This window comes from Petromyzon marinus, chromosome 59 (genome assembly GCF_048934315.1).
Source record: "Petromyzon marinus isolate PM22_M1 ecotype Great Lakes invasive population chromosome 59, UKy_Petmar_22M1.pri1.0, whole genome shotgun sequence".
Lineage (NCBI taxonomy): Eukaryota > Metazoa > Chordata > Hyperoartia > Petromyzontiformes > Petromyzontidae > Petromyzon > Petromyzon marinus.
Window position 1 is genome coordinate 3,790,605 of NC_133725.1, and position 21,100 is coordinate 3,811,704.

Consider the following 21,100-nt stretch of genomic DNA (forward strand, 5'->3'; position numbering starts at 1 on the left):
CCGCGGCGGCGGCGGCGGCGGCGACGGAGCCGGACGACGACGGAGGCGTCGCGGCCGTCCGGAACGCTCTGCGCGGCCTGCCCAGGCGCCCGCCGCTCCGCTCGCGATCGCCCAGCGGCGGCGCCGCCTCATCCTCTACTCTGTCCCTCGCCGGCGGCGGCGGCGGCGGCGGCGGTACCACGCCACCGGAGAGGAGACGTGCCGGTAGTGGCGGCGGTTCCACGCCGCCGGAGAGGAGACGCGGCGGCAGCGGCAGCGGCGGCGGCGGCGATGCCAAGATGAGTGGAACCTCACCGGGAGGGACGCCGTCGACCAAACGCCGGCTACTTTCGCTCGGTGAGGCCCCGGGGTTGGGGTGCTTCTTCTCAATGGCCGTGTCGGAGACGCTGATTCCGGCGCCGTTGGGCGTTGGCGGGGGGGGGGGGGACGAAGCGGTCGGATGTCCCCGGGTCGCTTTTGAAAATAAAAGTTGATACCTCCGCGGGCTTTGGCCTGCTGGGATGGGGACGGTTTAGTTTGATTCGTGGCGGCGGTCTCGCCCGGCTTCGCTGGAATGGCTCCTGGCTTACGTGAGATCCGACCTCGTGGAAAAATGCTCCTCGTGAGAAAGAGAGAGAGAGAAGATAAATAAACTCCTCAAAATGTTTTGTTTTTCATAAAACAACGGTTTTATTAACAACTTCGTTTAACTCGCGGTCGAGAAGTACGTCAATGATGCGGTGCCTGCTCCCACATGAACGCTTGCTTGAATTGATCACTTCTGTAACGCGTTCACACGGAGCGTGTGCGCCTGAGACACGTGGCGCCTGCTTCTTGGGCGAGGCGATTCGAGAGTTTAGGGACCGCGGCGTTTTGGACCCAGACAAATCTACATATATACGTAAAAATAATAAGGCGTCCGTGCAAAATAGAAATTGCTTGAAAGTAGCGAATTAATGTTTTAATTGACGCAGGCATGCATTGCCACGGGATCTGAGCACGTGTGCAAAATTTGGAATTGATTGGACAACAGGAAGTAGACTAACTTTTGATTGCAAGATTTGACCACGGCACAGGAGTCAAGTTCGGTAAACTGCACGTGGAAACGTTTTGCGTTGTGTTGCGCTGGCCGCAAGCGGTGCGGATGAGCACCGCGGAGCGATCGGAGGCGTAAGGCGGCCAGCCGACTCACACGCCTCCCTCGCTCGAGCTCCGCTACGGAGTAAGGCAGATGGACTTTAGCTGTGGCACAAAAGTCCGTTCAGTTTCCGGCGTACGGAAAATTGGGGTTGCGGATCGTTCCCGTGGGACACCTAACCCTGCTGCCGTAACCCCGGGGGACCGTGTTTGCGCGTGTGTTTGCGTGATTTGTTTACGTTTCTTGTACCACTGTCATGTTTTTTTTTGTTTTTGTTGTCGTTCTGACCCCGTGCCCCGACTGTACATCTGCTGCAACAAAGAGGCTCATCGGATATCCCTCCTGCGGTATAAATACAATATTCTCATTCGGCTTGTGAAATGAAAGAGAGCTTTTACACCTCGTCCGATATAATCCCTCCCCGCGGTACAAACGACGATATTTTTCCGACCCGAATTCCGACTCGCTCGCGAGCCAGAATCCGGGTGGCGAAGAGCGGCGGCCGGCGTTCGCTCGTTCGCTCGCTCGCCGTGACGGCCGCGTCGTGTCGGTTCGCAGGGAAGGCAAAGCACAAGCCCTCCCTCGTGAGCCTGGTGCCGGCGGGGCTCCGGGACGCGCCGAGCGATCTGCTCGCCGAAGAAGTGCTCGTCGTGCCGCTGGAGGGCGCCGCCGTCGCCACGCTCGGCATGAAGTCGGAGGCCCAGGTGCGCGTGCGTGCGTGTGTGTGCGCGTGTCCCCTGGCGATCGCCCCGCTGCTGTGCGTGTGGATTGTTGCCGCGCGTCTTCCCTCCCTCCCTCTCTCGCTCGCTCTCTCTCTCTCTCTGTCGCCGAACGTTTCCGCGCGATGATGAGGATGGTGATGATGAGCCCGCTATCGTTTGTTGTGGCCTGGTCACTTCTGAAAAAGAACTTTGCGGCTCAGTGGGGCCTGGCCTGGTAAAGTAAAATTGTTCAGTTGCAGATTTATATTTGGGGTTTGCGTGTCTCTCTCTCTCTCTCCCCGTGGTCGCGTGGAATTTTCTCCGTCCATTGTGTCCGTTCGTGTGTCTGTCCGTGCTGCCATCCGTCCGTCTCAAGGGGGGGGGGGGGTGGGGGGGGTACGGGGGTAGGACATCATCCTGCTGACTCCTCCGCCCCGTTCCGCTCCGCGCAGATCCTGGCGGCCGAAGCCGCGAGCGAGGGGGCTATGGCGGACCGGTCGCGGGAACCCGGCGGGGGAGAGGAGACGTCGGCACAGGAGACGGAGCGGGAGGAGGCGGAGGAGGAGGAGGAGCTCCAGGAGGCGCCGGTGACCGGCAGCCAGAGCACTCTGAGCGACTCTGGTGATGAGCTTTTACACCGCAGTGGCGCGAGGTCTCGTTTGTATTGTTCTGTTTGTATTGTCTCGTTTGTATTGTTCTGTTTGTATTGTTCCATCTGCTTTGTATTGTTCTGTTTGTATTGTCTCCTTTGTATTGTTCTGTTTATATTGTTCCGTCTGCTTTGCATTGTTCTGTTTGTATTGTCTCGTTTGTATTGTTCTGTTTGTATTGTTCCATCTGCTTTGTATTGTTCTGTTTGTATTGTTCCGTCTACTTTGTATTGTTCTGTTTGTATTGTCTCGTTTGTATTGTTCTGTTTGTATTGTTCATTCTACTTTGTATTGTTCTGTTTGTATTGTCCCGTTTGTATTGTTCTGTTTGTATTGTCCCGTCTGCTTTGTATTGTTCTGTTTGTATTGTTCCGTCTACTTTGTATTGTTCTGTTTGTATTGTCTCGTATGTATTGTTCTGTTTGTATTGTTCCATCTGCTTTGTATTGTTCTGTTTGTATTGTCTGGTTTGTATTGTTCTGTTTTATATTGTTCTGTTTGTATTGTCTGGTTTGTATTGTTCTGTTTTATATTGTTCTGTTTGTATTGTTCCATCTTGTTGTGTTGTTCTCTTCGTATGGTTCCATCTCGTTTGTATTGTTCTGGTTGTATTGTTCCATCTCATTTGCATAGTTCTGTTTGTATTGTTCTGTCTAGTTTCTATTGTTCTGTTTGTATTGTTTGTCTCGTTTGTATTGTGTACGATGAGACACGTTGACTCACCTGTGCCATTGTTCGCCAGGTGTGAGTGGCGTGTCGAGTTCAGAGTTCAGCAATGCGAGGTCGGAGGTCAGCACCGAGGATCTGGATGCAGGAAATAATCTTGGTAAGTGGTTGAGTGGAATCGGCGTCATCTTCATCATCTTCACCTTCATCATGAGCAGCTTCATCATCATCATCAGCAGCAGCATGACCAGCAGCATCATCGGCATTATCATAATCATCGCCGTCAGCAGTAGCACCATCACCTTCAACATCGTTACGTTCAGGATCGTCATCAATCTCTGTTTTTTTGTGAGCCTACGGGTCTCTGTGTGAGTCTGTGGGTCTCTGTGTGAGTATATGGGTCTCTGTGTTAGTCTATGGGTCTCTGTGCGAGTCTATGGGTCTCTGTGTGAGTCTATCGATCTCTGTGTGAGTCTATGGGTCTCTGTGTGAGTCTATGGGTCTCTATGTGAGTCTATGGGTTTCTGTGTGAGTCTATGGGTCTCTGTGCGAGTCTGTGGGTCTCTGTGTGAGTCTATGGGTCTCTGTGTGAGTCTATGGGTCTCTGTGTGAGTCTATGGGTCTCGGCGCGAGTCTATGGGTCTCTGTGTGAGTTTATGGGTCTCTGTGTGAGTCTATGGGTCTCTGTGTGAGTCTATGGGTCTCTGTGTGAGTCTATGGGTCTCTGTGTGAGCCTACGGGTCTCTGTGTGAGTCTGTGGGTCTCTGTGTGAGTATATGGGTCTCTGTGTGAGTCTATGGGTCTCTGTGTGAGTCTATGGTTCTCTGTGTGAGCCTACGGGTCTCTGTGTGAGTCTATGGGTCTCTGTGTGAGTCTACGGGTCTCTGTGTGAGTCTATGGGTCTCTGTGTGAGTCTACGGGTCTCTGTGTGAGTCTATGGGTCTTCGTGTGAGTGTATGGCTCTCTGTGTGAGTCTATGGGTCTCTGTGTGAGCCTACGGGTCTCTGTGTGAGTCTGTGGGTCTCTGTGTGAGCCTACGGGCTCTGTGTAAGTCTATGGGTTTCTGTGTGAGTCTATGGGTCTCTGTGTGAGTCTATGGCTCTCTGTGTGAGCCTACGGGTCTCTGTGTGAGTCTGTGGGTCTCTGTGTGAGCCTACGGGCTCTGTGTAAGTCTGTGGGTTTCTGTGTGAGTATATGGGTCTCTGTGTTAGTCTATGGGTCTCTGTGTGAGCCTTCGGGTCTCTGTGTGAGTCTATGGGTCTCTGTGTGAGTCTATGGGTCTCTGTGTGAGTTTATGGGTCTCTGTGTGAGTCTATGGGTCTCTGTGCGAGTCTGTGGGTCTCTGTGCGAGTCTATGGGTCTCCGTGTGAGTATATGGGTTTCTGTGCGAGTCTATGGGTCTCTGTGCGAGTCTGTGGGTCTCTGTGCGAGTGTATGGCTCTCTGTGTGAGCCTACGGGTCTCTGTGTGAGTCTATGGGTCTCTGTGTGAGCCTATGGGTGGGACCTTTAGGTTTTACCCTTTCTGGCAATAAAGCACCAAACAGAATCCTTTTTCAGGAATCACTGTCTGCATGAACCACACACACACACAGTATTGCGGTGAACATGCAGAGAAAAACAACACGCTCTCATAACATACTTTTTTGCGTTGTCTTTGAAACTGCTGGTCTTTGAAACTGCTGGTCTCTGGCGTGGAACCAATCAGTTTCCCCGGGCCTCGGGGTCTTCGCTCAGTGTGGCGCACTGCCCGGTGAAGTTTCCCGGGGGAAGTCCTCGCCTCGTTTGTAAATGTGGCTATAATTTATACATATATGTTTTTATATTGTTGGTTCTTTCGGTAAAGTCACGTAGAAGGGGAACAATAAAATAACAAAAATTTAAAACAATTGTTTTGTTATTGATTTATATTTTTATTATTTTATTGTTTCCCTTCTACGTGGTGACTTTACCGAAAGAACCAAGAATATGAATCCCTGCAGTCACGAAAACTTTAAATCAAAATATAACATACCTATTCTCGGTTCTTTCGGTAAAGTCACGTAGAAGGGAAACAATAAAATAATTTATATATATAAAACAATAAAATTCTCACGACGTTTGATTGCAACACAAGCAATCATCATCAGGTGTGGCGGTTTAAAAAAAAAACCGCCACTATTTTCAAATTTCCTTGTTGTGGTTTTCACACCTGATGATGATTGCTTGTGTTGCAGTCGAAACGTCGTGAGAATTTTATCGTTTCATATTTTTATTATTTTACTGTTTCCCTTCTAACGTGGTGACTTCACCGAAAGAACCAAGAATATGAATCCCTGCAGTCACGAAAGCTTTAAATCAAAAGACGTGTTTGTGTTTCCCCCCACATCAGCGACGAGGCCTCTCCGCGTCTGCTCGGCCCCGGCCATGCGGCCATCGACGAGGTTGAGGCTCTTCGACGAGGGGCCGCCGTCTTCGTCCGCGCTGCCCGCCCGTGACCACGACCCCTCCCCGTCCGACGTCCCGCCACCCACCGCCTCCTCCGCCGCCACCGCCTCCTCCTCCACCGCCTCCGCCGCCTCCTCCGCCGTGACGCGGCGAGCCGTGAGCGACGCGACCTGGAACCGGCCCGGGAACCGGACCGCGATGTTTGTCGATCCGGACGAAATGTTGCTCCCGGTTGCCGGAGCGCCCGGAGCGGCCGGGACGGCCGCCGTCGCCTTCGCCGTCGCCGCGTCGTCGTCGTCGTCGTCGTCGTTGTCGTCGTCCGGTCCGCGTGCCGCCCCGGGTCTCGCCGAGCCGTCGAGCCCTCCGGAATCCAACCCGGACGTCGGGGACTTCACGTTGCTCACGTTGGAGGATTCCGGGAAGTCGACGTCCTCCGAGCAGGTAGCGGCGTTTTTGTTTTTTTTCCCCCCCCTCCCTTCCACCCCCCCGGCCGTCGCAACGCTGCCGTTCTAGATTTGAAGCTTTCGTGACTGCAAGGATCCACACTCTTTGGTTCTATTCGGTAAAGTCACGTAGGTAAAAAAAATAAAACAACAAAAATCACGACGTTTCGGCCACAACACAAGCGGCCTTCATCAGGTGAAGGGACCGGACTGTCCAGAGGGCAGCGTTGAAGTGAAGACAGGCAAGCCCAGGTCGCGTCCTTTAAGCTGTGTTGTCGCGGCATCTTTTGAGGAAGGTCGGCGTCTCGATGAGCTGTGACTTCTCGTCCCGTTGTCTGTTGAAAGCTCTAACAGATAGGTGAAAGCCCTCCCCGTAGAGGTTACCAATTCTAGATTTGAAGCTTTCGTGACTGCAATGATCCACACACCTATCTGTTCGAGCTTTCAACGGACAACGGGACGAGAAGTCACAGCTCATCGAGACGCCGACCTTCCTCAAAAGACGCCGCGACAACACAGCTTAAAGGACGCGACCCTGGGCTTGCCCGCCTTCACTCCAACGCTGCCCTCTGGACAGTACGGTCCCCTTCACCCGATGAAGGCCGCTTGTGTTGTGGCCGAAACGTCGTGATTTTTTTGTTGTTTTATTTTTTTTTGACCTACGTGACTTTACCGAATAGAACCAAAGAGTAACGCCGCCGTTGTCGAAGCGTAGCCAAGCAACACGGCCCGAGACGCGCCAGCGGCGGGGGCTCGCCGGGGAACGATGGTGGCTTGGAGGCCGCAGCCACTGTCCCGGTGGCACGCAACGGCGCGGATGTCTACTCGGCCCTCTCGTCGCTCGCCCCGATTTCGACGCGGGTGACTTTTTTCGGGGACTCCCCCCCACCCCCACCCCCACCCCCACCCCCCCCCCCCCCATTTCTCCTTCCTCCGTTTATTTTGTTTCCGTTGTCGCCGGTCCGGGTGAAGCCGGGGAGTGGGGGGGGGGGGGGGGGGGTCGCCCCTCGCTTTCGCCAACGGGAACCCCCCCCAGCGTCGTCCGTTCTCAACGTCTGTCGAGCCGCGTGGCTGCCTGCCTGCCGGTTCAACGCTGAAATCGAACTCGCTTAACCGACCGACCCAACGACCGACTAACTAGAAATGAAAAAAAAATTGAAAAAAAACAAAAATCAAAAACCCTGCGCCACATCCATGAACGAATTGGCGATTCGGATTCCAATTCGGGCCCTAATTGCCGCCCTCGGTCGGGACAGGCAATCGGCCCCGGCCCGTGTGTTAATCGGCCTGTGGGCTCTCACCGGTCGTTAGCGGAGCGTGTAGCGAGTAGGGAGGGTGGGGGTGGGGGGGGTGTGGGGAGGTGGAGGAGCGGGGGGGGGGGGGGGTGGCTGCCGTCGATCCGTCTGCATCGGCGAGGTCCTCCACCACAACCCCCCCCCCCCCCCCCCCCGTCGCCCACGCGCGACGCTTCGCCGTGACGGATTGACCGGCGATCGTTTTCCCAGGCACCCGTGCGTCTGTGAGGGGAAGGGCCCACGTGGAAGGAGATATCACAGAGCTATATCTGAGATCCCTTCTCCTTCAAGTGATGCTTTGGGTCACGCGGAATGGCCCAGAGAAGCGGATATCACAGACCTGCCTCTGAGATCCCTTCTCATTCAAGTGATGCTTTGGGTCACGCGGAATGTCCCACAGAAGCGGATATCACAGAGCTAAATCTGAGATCCCTTCTTCTTCAAGCGATGACTTGGGCCACACGGAACGTCCCACAGAAGCGGATATCACAGATGCTGCGATCCGCTCAGAACAACCCACGTGGAAGCGGGTATCGCAGAGAGACCACCGAGATCCATTGTCTCTTGAGTGATGCTCCGGTCTCCTTCTTCAAGGGAGCTCTGCTCCACGCACACCAGAGGGCAGCAGTCGGCCACCTGCCCTGCCACCCGAGAGCGTTCTGCATGGAATGTATGCCCGGCGAATATCAAGGCGTCGCCGCTCCTCCACGTGGAGGAGTGACGCTTGTGTGTGTGTGTTGTATGTATGTGCGTTGAACTTCTTTCGCCACAGTGCGTTGCCGACTGTGCTAATCGGAGGTGCAGTGTTGAGTCTATGGGGCAGTGTTGAGTCTATGGGGCAGTGTTGAGTCTATGGTGCAGTGTTGAGTCTATGGTGCAGTGTTGAGTCTATGGTGCAGTGTTGAGTCTATGGTGCAGTGTTGAGTCTATGGGCAGTGTTGAGTCTATGGGGCAGTGTTGAATCTATGGTGCAGTGTTGAGTCTATGGTGCAGTGTTGAGTCTATGGGGCTATGTTGAGTCTATGGGGCAGTGTTAAGTCTATGGGCAGTGTTGAGTCTATGGTGCAGTGTTGAGTCTATGGTGCAGTGTTGAGTCTATGGGCAGTGTTGAGTCTATGGTGCAGTGCTGAGGCTATGGACAGTGTTGAGTCTATGGGTAGTGTTGATTCTATGGGCAGTGTTGAGTCTATGGGGCAGTGTTGAGTCTATGTGCAGTGTTGAGTCTATGGGCAGTGTTGAGTCTATGGTGCAGTGTTGAGTCTATGGTGCAGTGTTGAGTCTATGGGGCAGTGTTGAGTCTATGGTGCAGTGTTGAGTCTATGGTGCAGTGTTGAGTCTATGTGCAGTGTTGAGTCTATGGGCAGTGTTGAGTCTATGGTGCAGTGTTGAGTCTATGGTGCAGTGTTGAGTCTATGGGGCAGTGTTGAGTCTATGGTGCAGTGTTGAGTCTATGGTGCAGTGTTGAATCTATGGACGGCGAACTGACCGTTATTGCTCTCGCTTCGACTCAGGAGGATCGCGCAGCCCACGATGACGAGAAGCTGGAGAAGTCCAAGCCCTGGTGGAAGAAAATATCCTCGAAGTCTAAAGGTGAGCTTCAAACTGCGGCATTTGGTGTCGTGTTTACCCCTCGTGGCGCAACGTCCCTCCGTGCTGTTAGAGAGCGGCCCGGCTAAAGCGGATATCACAGAGCTAGTCTCTGAGGTGGAGCCTTCTGCAGGTGACGCTCTGGTCCGCACTGAGCGGCATGTGGAAGCGGGTGTCACAGAGCTAGTCTCTGAGGTGGAGCCTTCTGCAGGTGACGCTCTGGTCCGCACTGAGCGGCATGTGGAAGCGGGTGTCACAGAGCTAGTCTCTGAGGTGGAGCCTTCTGCAGGTGACGCTCTGGTCCGCACTGAGCGGCACGCGGAAGCGGGTATCACAGAGCTAGTCTCTGAGGTGGAGCCTTCTGCAGGTGACGCACTGGTCCGCACTGAGCGCCACGTGGAAGCGGGTATCACAGAGCTAGTCTCTGAGGTGGAGCCTTCTGCAGGTGACACACTGGTCCACACTGAGCGCCACGTGGAAGCGGGTATCACAGAGCTAGTCTCTGAGGTGGAGCCTTCTGCAGGTGACACACTGGTCCACACTGAGCGCCACGTGGAAGCGGGTATCACAGAGCTAGTCTCTGAGGTGGAGCCTTCTGCAGGTGACACACTGGTCCACACTGAGCGCCCACGTGGAAGCGGGTATCACAGAGCTAGCCCCTACGCAGTAGAGGGAGGGCAGTACTTTTTCCCCGGGTCCTCCGGTTTTCCCCTCCACGTTTAGAATCGATGTCACGCGTTATTTGGCTGCTGCTGGAAAATTTGTACGCGACGATGATGACGACGATGACGACGATGACGACGATGACGACGATGACGATGACGACGACGACGACGACGATGTTGATACGATGACGACGATGACGACGACGATGACGTCGACGATGACGACCGACGATGATGTTGTTGATGACGATGATGTTGATGACGATGACGACGATGACGACGATGACGTCGACGATGACGACGATGATGACGACGATGATGTTGTTGATGACGATGATGTTGATGACGACGATGACGACGATGACGACGATGACGATGATTAGCCGCCACTTGGTTGAGCTGCTGTCATTGGTGATGGCCACGTGGGTAGGCTTCTGACAACGTAGCAGCTCGGTGGGGCCTCAACCCGGTAAAGTAAAATAAAATTAGTTTAATTTTGTGTCTGATGTTTCTGGTTTCATTTGACGGTGGTGGTGGTGGTGGCGACGTTCTCTCTGTCTCTCTCTGTCTCTCTCTCTCGGTACTTTGCCGCCAGGGTCGAGCGGCACCAAGAAGAAGGAGAAGCAGGGATCTCCCGAAAAGGTCGCCGTGTCCGTCGGTGAGGTCGCATGCACGCACGCCTACACGCACACACACGCACACACTCGCGCACACGTACACACACACACGCACACTCGCGCACACACGCGCCACACACGCACACTCACGCACACTCACGCACACACACGCACACACACGCACACGTACGCATGCACACGCACGCCTACACGCACAGACACACACACTCACGCACACACACGTACACACGCGCACACACGCACAATCACGCGCGCCTACACGCACACTCACGCACACTCACGCACACACACGCACACACACGCACGCAAAGACAAAGATCCCCCGTGCAGCCCCAACAGACCGCTGGGGCAAGTGCTGTCGGCGATCAGCAGCGCTTACGAAGTCAGCCACTGCGGCACAGGGGGTGGGGGGTGTTGGTGGCCAGCAACCACGCCTGCAGCTCTGGCGGGAGAAGGCAAAGGCGGCAGCCGCTTGCAATGAAATTCCCGCGCGCACGGCACCGCTGGCGGAAGCGTGGGGGGGGTGGGGGTGATGGTGGGGGCTTACCCCCCCCCCCCCCACCCCACCGCTAGAGTTGTGAAGCTGCTTCTGGAGCGGGGGCTGGCGCTCTCCATGCCACCGGCGGTGGCATGGGAGAGCAGTTGCAGGGGCTGCGCCCGCCATCGTCTTGTTCGGCTTGCCGTCATCGTCGTCATCGTCGTCGTGGTAGTGTTCCAGTTCGTCGTCATCATCGTCGTCATCATCGTCGTATTCATCATCATCATAGTCGTCATCATCGTCGTCATTACCGTTGTCATCGTCATCATCATCATTGTAGTCGTCATCATCGTCGTAATCATTGTCATTGTAGTCGTCATCGTCGTCGTATTCATCATCATCATCATTGTAGTCGTCATCATCGTCCGTCATCGTCGTCGTATTCATCATCATCATCATTGTAGTCGTCATCATCGTCGTAATCATTGTCATTGTAGTCGTCATCGTCGTCGTATTCATCATCATCATCATTGTAGTCGTCATCATCGTCGTAATCATTGTCATTGTAGTCGTCATCGTCGTCGTATTCATCATCATCATCATTGTAGTCGTCATCGTCGTCGTTGTGGTAATGTTCCTGTTCGTCGTTTGTTGTCGTCACGGTCGTCGTGATCATCGCTCTTCGTCGTCGTGATCGTCGCCATTACCGTCGTCGTCGTCATCATCGTCATGATCATCATCATCGTAGTCGTCATCATCCTCGTATTCATCATCATCATAGTCGTCATCATCGCCGTCGTCATCACCGTCGCCGCCTGTCGCCTCGCACAGAGAGCTCGGCGCGACGCGGCGGTCCGTCCGGCGCTCTCGGTGACGCGTCAAGCGATCGATGCCAGGGACGAACGCCGTGCCGGCGACACCGTGCCGGTGACGCCGTGCCGGTGACGCCGTGCCGGTGAAGCCGTGCCTGCCACGCCGTGCCGGCGTCGCCGTGCCGGTGACGCCGTGCTGAAGACCGCCGTGAACAAATGACAGCAACAAAAATCCCCACGCCGATTCTTTCGCCGCTGTGACGGACGATCTTGCGACCTGACAGTGGAGGGAGGTTCGGCAGATGAATGTGTGCGTGTCGCGCTATCGACAGAACAGGACGTCGGCATGTGTCATAATCAGCGGTGCGTTGCGTCTGTGCGCGTGCGTGTTGGGGGGAGCGGTGGTTGTAGTGGTTGGCGCTACGAACCCTTGCGACCCGGCCTTCGATTCCCGCCCACGGCAAAAACACCGGTGACGATTGCCTGAACCGGTCCCGGCGCCTCCTCCCCCCCCCCCCCCCCCCCCCCCCCCCAGTGCGGTGTGTAGTAGTTAACATCGCCAGTGGGGAGACAAAGGCGGTCGGGAGTGGTGCTGGCCACCCATCGCCTCGTGTGCCGTGCCGGCTTTCATGGGCACTGCGCTACCCACGAAGCAGCACTTGCCCCCGACGGTCTGCTAAGCCTATTCGGGGGATCTTTGTCCTTGTAACTGTGCGTACCTGTCGCTGTTGTTGGCCGCTCATTGCTCGCTTAACGGCAACAGATACAAAGGCCAGCTCCTTAATTTCAAGCCTGACGGGTGTTGGGTGTTGGGGTGGATTGGTATTTGACATCGGGGCAGCCCAGGGGAGCTTGCGAACAGGATTGGAATCATCGATCCGGTTTTCCTGATGCTTGTGGTCACTGGGTGAGGCTCGGGGAGATGTTAACTACCTCGCCTGGAATGCAGGAGGTCGTTGGTTCGATCCCGACCCTGACTTCTGATTTTTTGCTGTTTGCGTTGTCTCTCTCTCTCTCTCTCCCCGTGGTCGCGTGACACTCACACAAAGACCCATTGACTCACACAGAGACCCATAGACTCACACAGAGACGAATAGACTCACACAGAGACCCATAGACTCACACAGAGACCCGTTGACTCAGGGACCCATAGACTCACACAGAGACCCGTTGACTTACACAGAGACCCATAGACTTACACAGAGACTTGTAGACTCATCACACAGAGACCCGTTGACTCACACAGAGACCCGTAGACTCACACAGAGACCCGTAGACTCACACAGAGACCCATAGACTCACACAGAGACCCATAGACTCACACAGAGACCCGTAGACTCACACAGAGACCCAAAGACTCACTCAGAGTACCCATAGACTCACACAGAGACCCATAGACTCACACAGAGACCCAAAGACTCACTCAGAGACCCATAGACTCACACAGAAACCCATAGACTCATACAGAGACCCGTTGACTCACACAGAAACCCGTTGACTCACACAGAGACCCATAGACTCACACAGAGACCCATAGACTCACACAGAGACCCATAGACTCACACAGAGACCCATAGACTCACACAGAGACCCATAGACTCACACAGAGACCCATAGACTCACACAGAGACCCATAGACTCACACAGAGACCCGTAGACTCACACAGAGACCCGTAGACTCACACAGAGACCCGTAGACTCACACAGAGACCCATAGACTCACACAGAGACCCATAGACTCACACAGAGCCCCATAGACTCACACAGAGACCCATAGACTCACACAGAGACCCCGGTGTGTGTGAATCCTCTACGAGAGTGCGGCACGCAGACGTTCAAATTGACGCACGACCCCCAAACACACGCGCGGGGCGTCAAAAAAAAAACCTGAACCCAATCTCGCAGAGTTCAATACCGAGAGTCTCGCCGGGCAATGATTTTGCGCTCAGGGTTTGAGTAAAAACGTTGGCGCTGCCTCCGCTTATCGATTTGACATTATCGGCGAGCGTTCCGCCCGATTGCTCGTTTGCGTCTGCGCAAGGGTGGGGGGGTGGAGGGGGGGGCGGAGGGGGGGCGGAGGGGGGCCGGGTGGGGGGCCTGCTCTGTCACTGTGAGAGGGGGCGGCACGCAACGGAGCGTCGCGTCCGCGAGTAATGACGACCTCCACGGACTCGCACAGAGACCCATAGACTCACACAGAGACCCGTAGACTCACACAGACACAGAGACTCACACAGAGACCCATAGACAGACACAGAGACCCATAGACTCACATAGAGACCCGTAGACTCGCACAAAGACCCGTAGACTCACACAGACACAGAGACTCGCACAGAGACCCGTAGACTCACATAGAGACCCATAGACTCGCACAGAGACCCATAGACTCACACAGACACAGAGACTCACACAGAGACCCATAGACTCACATAGAGACCCATAGACTCACACAGAGACCCATAGACTGACACAGAGACCCATAGACTCACATAGAGACCCATAGACTCGCACAGAGACCCATAGACTCACACAGACAGAGACTCACACAGAGACACAGACTCACACATACAGAGACTCACAAAAAGACATATATTCACAGAGAGACACATAGAATCACACAGACCCATAGACTCGCACAGAGACCCGTAGACTCACACAGAGACCCGTAGACTCACACAGAGACACAGACTCACACACAGACACGTAGATTCACAGAGAGACACGTAGACTCACACAGAGACACAGACTCACATAAAGACCCATAGACTCACACAGACGGATACTCACACAGAGACATAGATTCACAGAGAGACCCATAGACTCACACAGACCCATAGACTCACAGAGTCTCATAGACTCACACATAGACTCCCATAGACTCACATACTCACACAGAGACTCACAGAGACTCACACAGAGACCCGTAGACTCACACAGAGACTCCCATAGACTCACATACTCACACAGAGCCTCACAGAGACTCACACAGAGACCCATAGACTCACACAGAGACCCATAGACTCACATACTCACACAGAGACTCACAGAGACTCACACAGAGACTCCCATAGACTCACACAGAGACTCCCATAGACTCACAGAGAGACTCACAGACTCGCACAGATGCGGGGGGTAGAGGAGGCGGAGGTTGGGGGGGGGGGGTGGCTACTTTTATTTCGGCGAAGTGTTGACGACGCCGGAACGGGGATTTTTTGCACGTCCACCGTGGAGACGGAGCGTTGATTGAGGGAGGCAGCTCGTGTTGTCCTGTGGGTGGGGGGGGGGGGGGGGGGGGGTGGCGGCAGCTCTCTGGATCGAACGCATCACGGGGCCTCCTGGATCGACCCTGCCGGCCGATGGGGGACACATCGTCAGGGGCGTCACGATATTCATCGACGCTGCGACAGGAGGAATCCGATGAGCTATGGAGCCCTTCTTGGTTTTTCCCCGCCACGGATGTTCAGTAAACGGGGGGAGGAGGAGGAGGAGGAGGGGGGGGGGAGTCAGAACGTCACAACCGTAGGCACAGCTTTCGTGCACCGGAGAATAAGCTGCGCCCTTAAGTTGTGGGAGCGAAAAAGTCTGACGCGTGTTGGAGGTGTCTCAAATCAAACCGTTTCTTTGTTTCTTAGTTGCACAAAAAAACGAGCTTATTCTAAAGTTGTAGCTTCGCCTGTTCACGTACTGTGTCACCCTGTCGCACGTACTGTGTCACTTCGCCTGTTCACGTACTGTGTCACCCTGTCGCACGTACTGTGTCACTTCGCCTGTTCACGTACTGTGTCACCCTGTCGCACGTACTGTGTCACTTCGCCTGTTCACGTACTGTGTCACTTCGCCTGTTCACGTACTGTGTCACTTGGCCTGTTCTCACGTACTGTGTCACCCCGTCTGTTCACGTACTGTGTCACTTCGCCTGTTCACGTACTGTGTCACTTCGCCTGTCCACGTACTGTGTCACCCTGTCGCACGTACTGTGTCACTACGTCACACGTACTGTGTCACCCTGTCACACGTACTGTGTCACCCCGTCACACGTACTGTGTCACCCCGTCACACGTACTGTGTCACTACGTCACACGTACTGTGTCACCCTGTCGCACGTACTGTATCACCCTGTAACACGTACTGTGTCACCCTGTCACACGTACTGTGTCACTTCGTCACACGTACTGTGTCACCACGTCACACGTACTGTGTCACCCTGTGTCACACGTACTGTGTCACCCTGTGTCACACGTACTGTGTCACCCTGTCACACGTACTGTGTCACCCTGTCACACGTACTGTGTCACTTCGTCACACGTACTGTGTCACTACGTCACACGTACTGTGTCACTTCGCCTGTTCACGTACTGTGTCACTTCGCCTGTTCACGTACTGTGTCACCCTGTCGCACGTACTGTGTCACTTCGCCTGTTCACGTACTGTGTCACCCTGTCGCACGTACTGTGTCACTTCGCCTGTTCACGTACTGTGTCACTTCGCCTGTTCACGTACTGTGTCACTTGGCCTGTTCTCACGTACTGTGTCACCCCGTCTGTTCACGTACTGTGTCACTTCGCCTGTTCACGTACTGTGTCACTTCGCCTGTCCACGTACTGTGTCACCCTGTCGCACGTACTGTGTCACTACGTCACACGTACTGTGTCACCCTGTCACACGTACTGTGTCACCCTGTCACACGTACTGTGTCACCCCGTCACATGTACTGTGTCACCCCGTCACACGTACTGTGTCACTACGTCACACGTACTGTGTCACCCTGTCGCACGTACTGTATCACCCTGTAACACGTACTGTGTCACCCTGTCACACGTACTGTGTCACTTCGTCACACGTACTGTGTCACCACGTCACACGTACTGTGTCACCCTGTGTCACACGTACTGTGTCACCCTGTCACACGTACTGTGTCACCCTGTCACACGTACTGTGTCACCCTGTCACACGTACTGTGTCACTTCGTCACACGTACTGTGTCACTACGTCACACGTACTGTGTCACTTCGCCTGTTCACGTACTGTGTCACTTCGCCTGTTCACGTACTGTGTCACCCTGTCACACGTACTGTGTCACCCTGTCACACGTACTGTGTCACCCTGTCACACGTACTGTGTCACTTCGTCACACGTACTGTGTCACTACGTCACACGTACTGTGTCACTTCACCTGTTCACGTACTGTGTCACCCTGTCACACGTACTGTGTCACCCTGTCGCACGTACTGTGTCACCCTGTCACACGTACTGTGTCACCCTGTCACACATACTGTGTCACTTCGTCACACGTACTGTGTCACTTCGTCACACGTACTGTGTCACCCTGTCACACGTACTGTGTCACTACGTCACACGTACTGTGTCACTACGTCACACGTACTGTGTCACCCTGTCACACGTACTGTGTCACCCTGTCACACGTACTGTGTCACTTCGTCACACGTACTGTGTCACCCTGTCACACGTACTGTGTCACCCTGTCACACGTACTGTGTCACCCTGTCACACGTACTGTGTCACTACGTCACACGTACTGTGTCACTACGTCACATGTACTGTGTCACCCTGTCACACGTACTGTGTCACCCTGTCACACGTACTGTGTCACCCTGTGTCACGTGCTGTATCACCTCGTCACACGTACTGTGTCACCCTGTCACACGTACTGTGTCACCCTGTAACACGTACTGTGTCACTTCGTCACACGTACTGTGTCACCCTGTCGCACGTACTGTGTCACCCTGTTCACGTACTGTGTCACCCTGTCACACGTACTGTGTCACCCTGTTCTCACGTACTGTCACCCTGTTCTCACGTACTGTGTCACCCTGTTCACGTACTGTGTCACCCTGTCAGACGTACTGTGTCACCCTGTTCTCACGTACTGTCACCCTGTTCTCACGTACTGTGTCACCTTGTTCACTTACTGTGTCACCCTGTCACACGTACTGTGTCACTTCGCCTGTTCACGTACTGCGTCACTTCGTCACACGTACTGTGTCACCCTGTCGCACGTACTGTCACCCTGTTCACGTACTGTGTCACTTCGCCTGTTCACGTACTGTGTCACCCCGTCACACGTACTGTGTCACCCTGTCACACGTACTGTGTCACTTCGTCACACGTACTGCGTCACTACGTCACACGTACTGCGTCACCCTGTAACACGTACTGTGTCACCCTGTCACACGTACTGTGTCACCCTGTCACACGTACTGTGTCACCCTGTGTCACGTGCTGTAACCACTCGCTCCCCATCGGCTCTTCTCATAACCCCCCCCCCCCCATTTATACTGTAAAAACCGGAAGTGACGTCATGGGTTCAACCAACGGAGCGTCTAACCACGGGGGGGGTTTCTACACAGTTGGGATATTCCAAATCAAATATAACCAGTCCGTCAACAAATGTATGAGGGATGTACATCAAATCTATATACAGAAATAACACACTCACTTTCTGTATTATGGCTCTTACAACAAGAACAACACACACGCAATACAACAACAAACATGATATGAGTACAAAAGTATAGGACAGGCAAACAAATCACTTCACAATATACATACACAAATACAACTCTACGATGTTTTTGTGTATCTCACATTTTACTCGGGGGTTTGCAGGCCTTCCATCATCCAGCAGTGGATTGATCATGGCTGATGTGTGTATGTGTGTGTCTGTGTGTGTGTCTCTGTGTGTGTGTGTCTGTGTGTCTGTGTGTGTCTGTGTGTGTCTGTGTGTGTGTCTGTGTGTCTGTGTGTGTGTGTCTGTGTGTGTCTGTGTGTGTCTGTGTGTCTGTGTGTGTCTGTGTGTGTGTGTGTGTCTGTGTGTGTCTGTGTGTGTGTCTGTGTGTCTGTGTGTGTGTCTGTGTGTCTGTGTGTGTGTGTCTGTGTGTGTGTCTGTGTGTTTCCTACCCAGGTAAGAACGTCGATGCTGCCTTCAAACTGGATCCAGATCCGGAGGAAATCCTGGACAAATATCGCGGCCTCAAGCAACACAGCCCCCGCACCACGCTCAACCACAGCCACCACCACCACGACCACCGTAATAACCACAGTGGTCACCACCACCACCGTAATAACCACAGTGGTCACCACCACCACCACCGTAATAACCACAGTGGTCACCACCACCACCGTAATAACCACAGTGGTCACCACCACCGTAATAACCAAAGTGTTCACCACCACCGTAATAACCACAGTGTTCACCACCACCACCGTAATAACCACAGTGTTCACCACCACCACCATAATAACCACAGTGTTCACCACCACCACCGTAATAACCACAGTGATCACCACCAGCACCGTAATAACCAGAGTGTTCACCACCACCACCGTAATAACCACAGTGGTCACCACCACCACCGTAATAACCACAGTGTTCACCACCACCGTAATAACCACAGTGTTCACCACCACCACCACCATAATAGCCACAGTGTTCACCACCACCACCACCGTAATAACCACAGTGTTCACCACCACCACCGTAATAACCACAGTGGTCACCACCACCACCGTAATAACCACAGTGTTCACCACCACCACCATAACGTCCACCATGACGTCCACCACTGGCGTGGGAGTGCGCGGACATTACTGATGTGTGTGTGCGCGTGTGCGTGTGTGTGTGCGTGAGTGTGTGTGAGTGTGTGTGTGCGTGTGCGTGTGTGCGTGCGTGAGTGTGTGTGAGTGTGTGTGCGCGTGTGTGTGCGTGTGTGTGCGTGCGTGAGTGTGTGTGTGTATGTGTGTGTGTATGTGTGTGTATGTGTGTGTATGTGTGTGTGAGCGTGTGTGTGCGTGTGTGTGCGCGTGTGTGAGTGTGTGTGTGTATGTGAGTGTGCGTGTGTGTGCGTGTGTGAGTGAGTGTGTGTATGTGTGTGTATGTGAGTGTGTGTGTAGCGGTAGTGTAGTAGCGGTCAGTGCTACGCTGCGCTACGAACCTGGCGACACCCGGGTTCGATTCCCGCTCACGGCCAACACCGGTGGTGACGATTATCTTAACCGGTCCCGGGCCTCCCCTAGGTAGACTCGGCCTCAAACGAGTTACCTGGTGCGGTGTGTAGTAAACATCGCCACTGGGGGAGACAAAGGCGGCCGGGCGTGGTGCTGGCCACCCACCCCCTCGTGCGCGGCTTGCCGCTCGCCACTAACCGCACTTGCCCTGACGCGTCCATCAAGGCTACGCGGTGAGACCTCTTTGTCTTTGTGTGGCGACACGCGTGTAGCTCTCGCAGCGGCGACACACGTGTGCGCCGGGCTCGACGTTACGGACGGACGGGCGGGGGAGCGACTGTGCGGCTCACGCAGACTCACGTACAGGTGAGCGGGGGGGGGGGGTCCCACACACACACACCTGCGATTAGCGCAGTCCGCTAAGCACGGCGCAAATGAAGTAGACTCAACACTGCACCATAGACTCAACACTGCACCATAGACTCAACACTGACCCATAGACTCAACGCTGCACCATAGACTCAACACTGCACCATAGACTCAACACTGCACCATAGACTCAACGCTGCACCATAGACTCAACACTGCACCATAGACTCAACACTGCACCATAGACTCAACACTGCACCATAGACTCAACACTGCACCATAGACTCAACACTGCACCATAGACTCAACACTGCACCATAGACTCAACGCTGCACCATAGACTCAACACTGCACCATAGACTCAACACTGCACCATAGACTCAACACTGCACCATAGACTCAACACTGCACCATAGACTCAACACTGCACCATAGACTCAACACTGCACCATAGACTCAACACTGCACCATAGACTCAACACTGCACCATAGACTCAACACTGCCCATAGACTCAACACTGCACCATAGACTCAACACTGCCCATAGACTCAACACTGCCCATAGACTCAACACTGCCCATAGACTCAACACTGCCCATAGACTCAACACTGCCCATAGACTCAACACTGCACCATAGACTCAACACTACCTATAGACTCAACACTGCCCATAGACTCAACACTGCACCATAGACTCAACACTGCACCATAGACTCAACACTACCCATAGACTCAACACTGCCCATAGACTCAACACTGCACCATAGACTCAACGCTGCCCATAGACGCAACACTACCCATAGACTCAACACTGCCCATAGACTCAACACTACCCATAGACTCAACACTGCCCATAGACTCAACACTACCCATTGACTCAACACTGCCCATAGACTCAACACTGCACCATAGACTCAACACTGCACCATAGACTCAACACTACCCATAGACTCAACGCTGCCCATAGACTCAACACTGCCCATAGACTCAACACTGCACCATAGACTCAACACTGCACCATAGACTCAACACTGTCCATAGACTCAACACTGCCCATAGACTCAACACTGCACCATAGACTCAACACTGCCCATAGACTCAACACTGCCCATAGACTCAACACTGCCCATAGACTCAACACTGCCCACAGACTCAACACTGCACCATAGACTCAACACTGCACCATAGACTCAACGCTGCACCATAGACTCAACACTGCACCATAGACTCAACACTGCACCATAGACTCAACACTGCACCATAGACTCAACACTGCACCATAGACTCAA

The 21,100-nt window shown here is 54.0% G+C and overlaps 2 protein-coding genes across 6 annotated transcripts in view; one reads left to right on the forward strand and one right to left on the reverse strand.

The window, feature by feature from the left end:
• ATP13A1 (ATPase 13A1) overlaps positions 1 to 21,100 on the reverse strand; it is a 206,111-nt gene that overhangs the window by 96,741 nt on the left and 88,270 nt on the right. The window lies entirely within an intron of this gene.
• Positions 1 to 21,100, forward strand: part of LOC142905805 (uncharacterized) — a 91,053-nt gene that overhangs the window by 38,018 nt on the left and 31,935 nt on the right. Inside the window, exons 7-15 of the mRNA XM_076052932.1 lie at positions 1 to 336; positions 1,676 to 1,821; positions 2,271 to 2,439; positions 3,211 to 3,294; positions 5,504 to 6,000; positions 8,809 to 8,887; positions 10,145 to 10,207; positions 18,400 to 18,525; positions 19,715 to 19,808. The exon at positions 1 to 336 is cut by the window's left edge and continues 43 nt beyond it. Coding sequence (XP_075909047.1) covers positions 1 to 336; positions 1,676 to 1,821; positions 2,271 to 2,439; positions 3,211 to 3,294; positions 5,504 to 6,000; positions 8,809 to 8,887; positions 10,145 to 10,207; positions 18,400 to 18,525; positions 19,715 to 19,808 — 1,594 coding nt within the window. The remainder of the gene's footprint in view (positions 337 to 1,675; positions 1,822 to 2,270; positions 2,440 to 3,210; positions 3,295 to 5,503; positions 6,001 to 8,808; positions 8,888 to 10,144; positions 10,208 to 18,399; positions 18,526 to 19,714; positions 19,809 to 21,100) is intronic.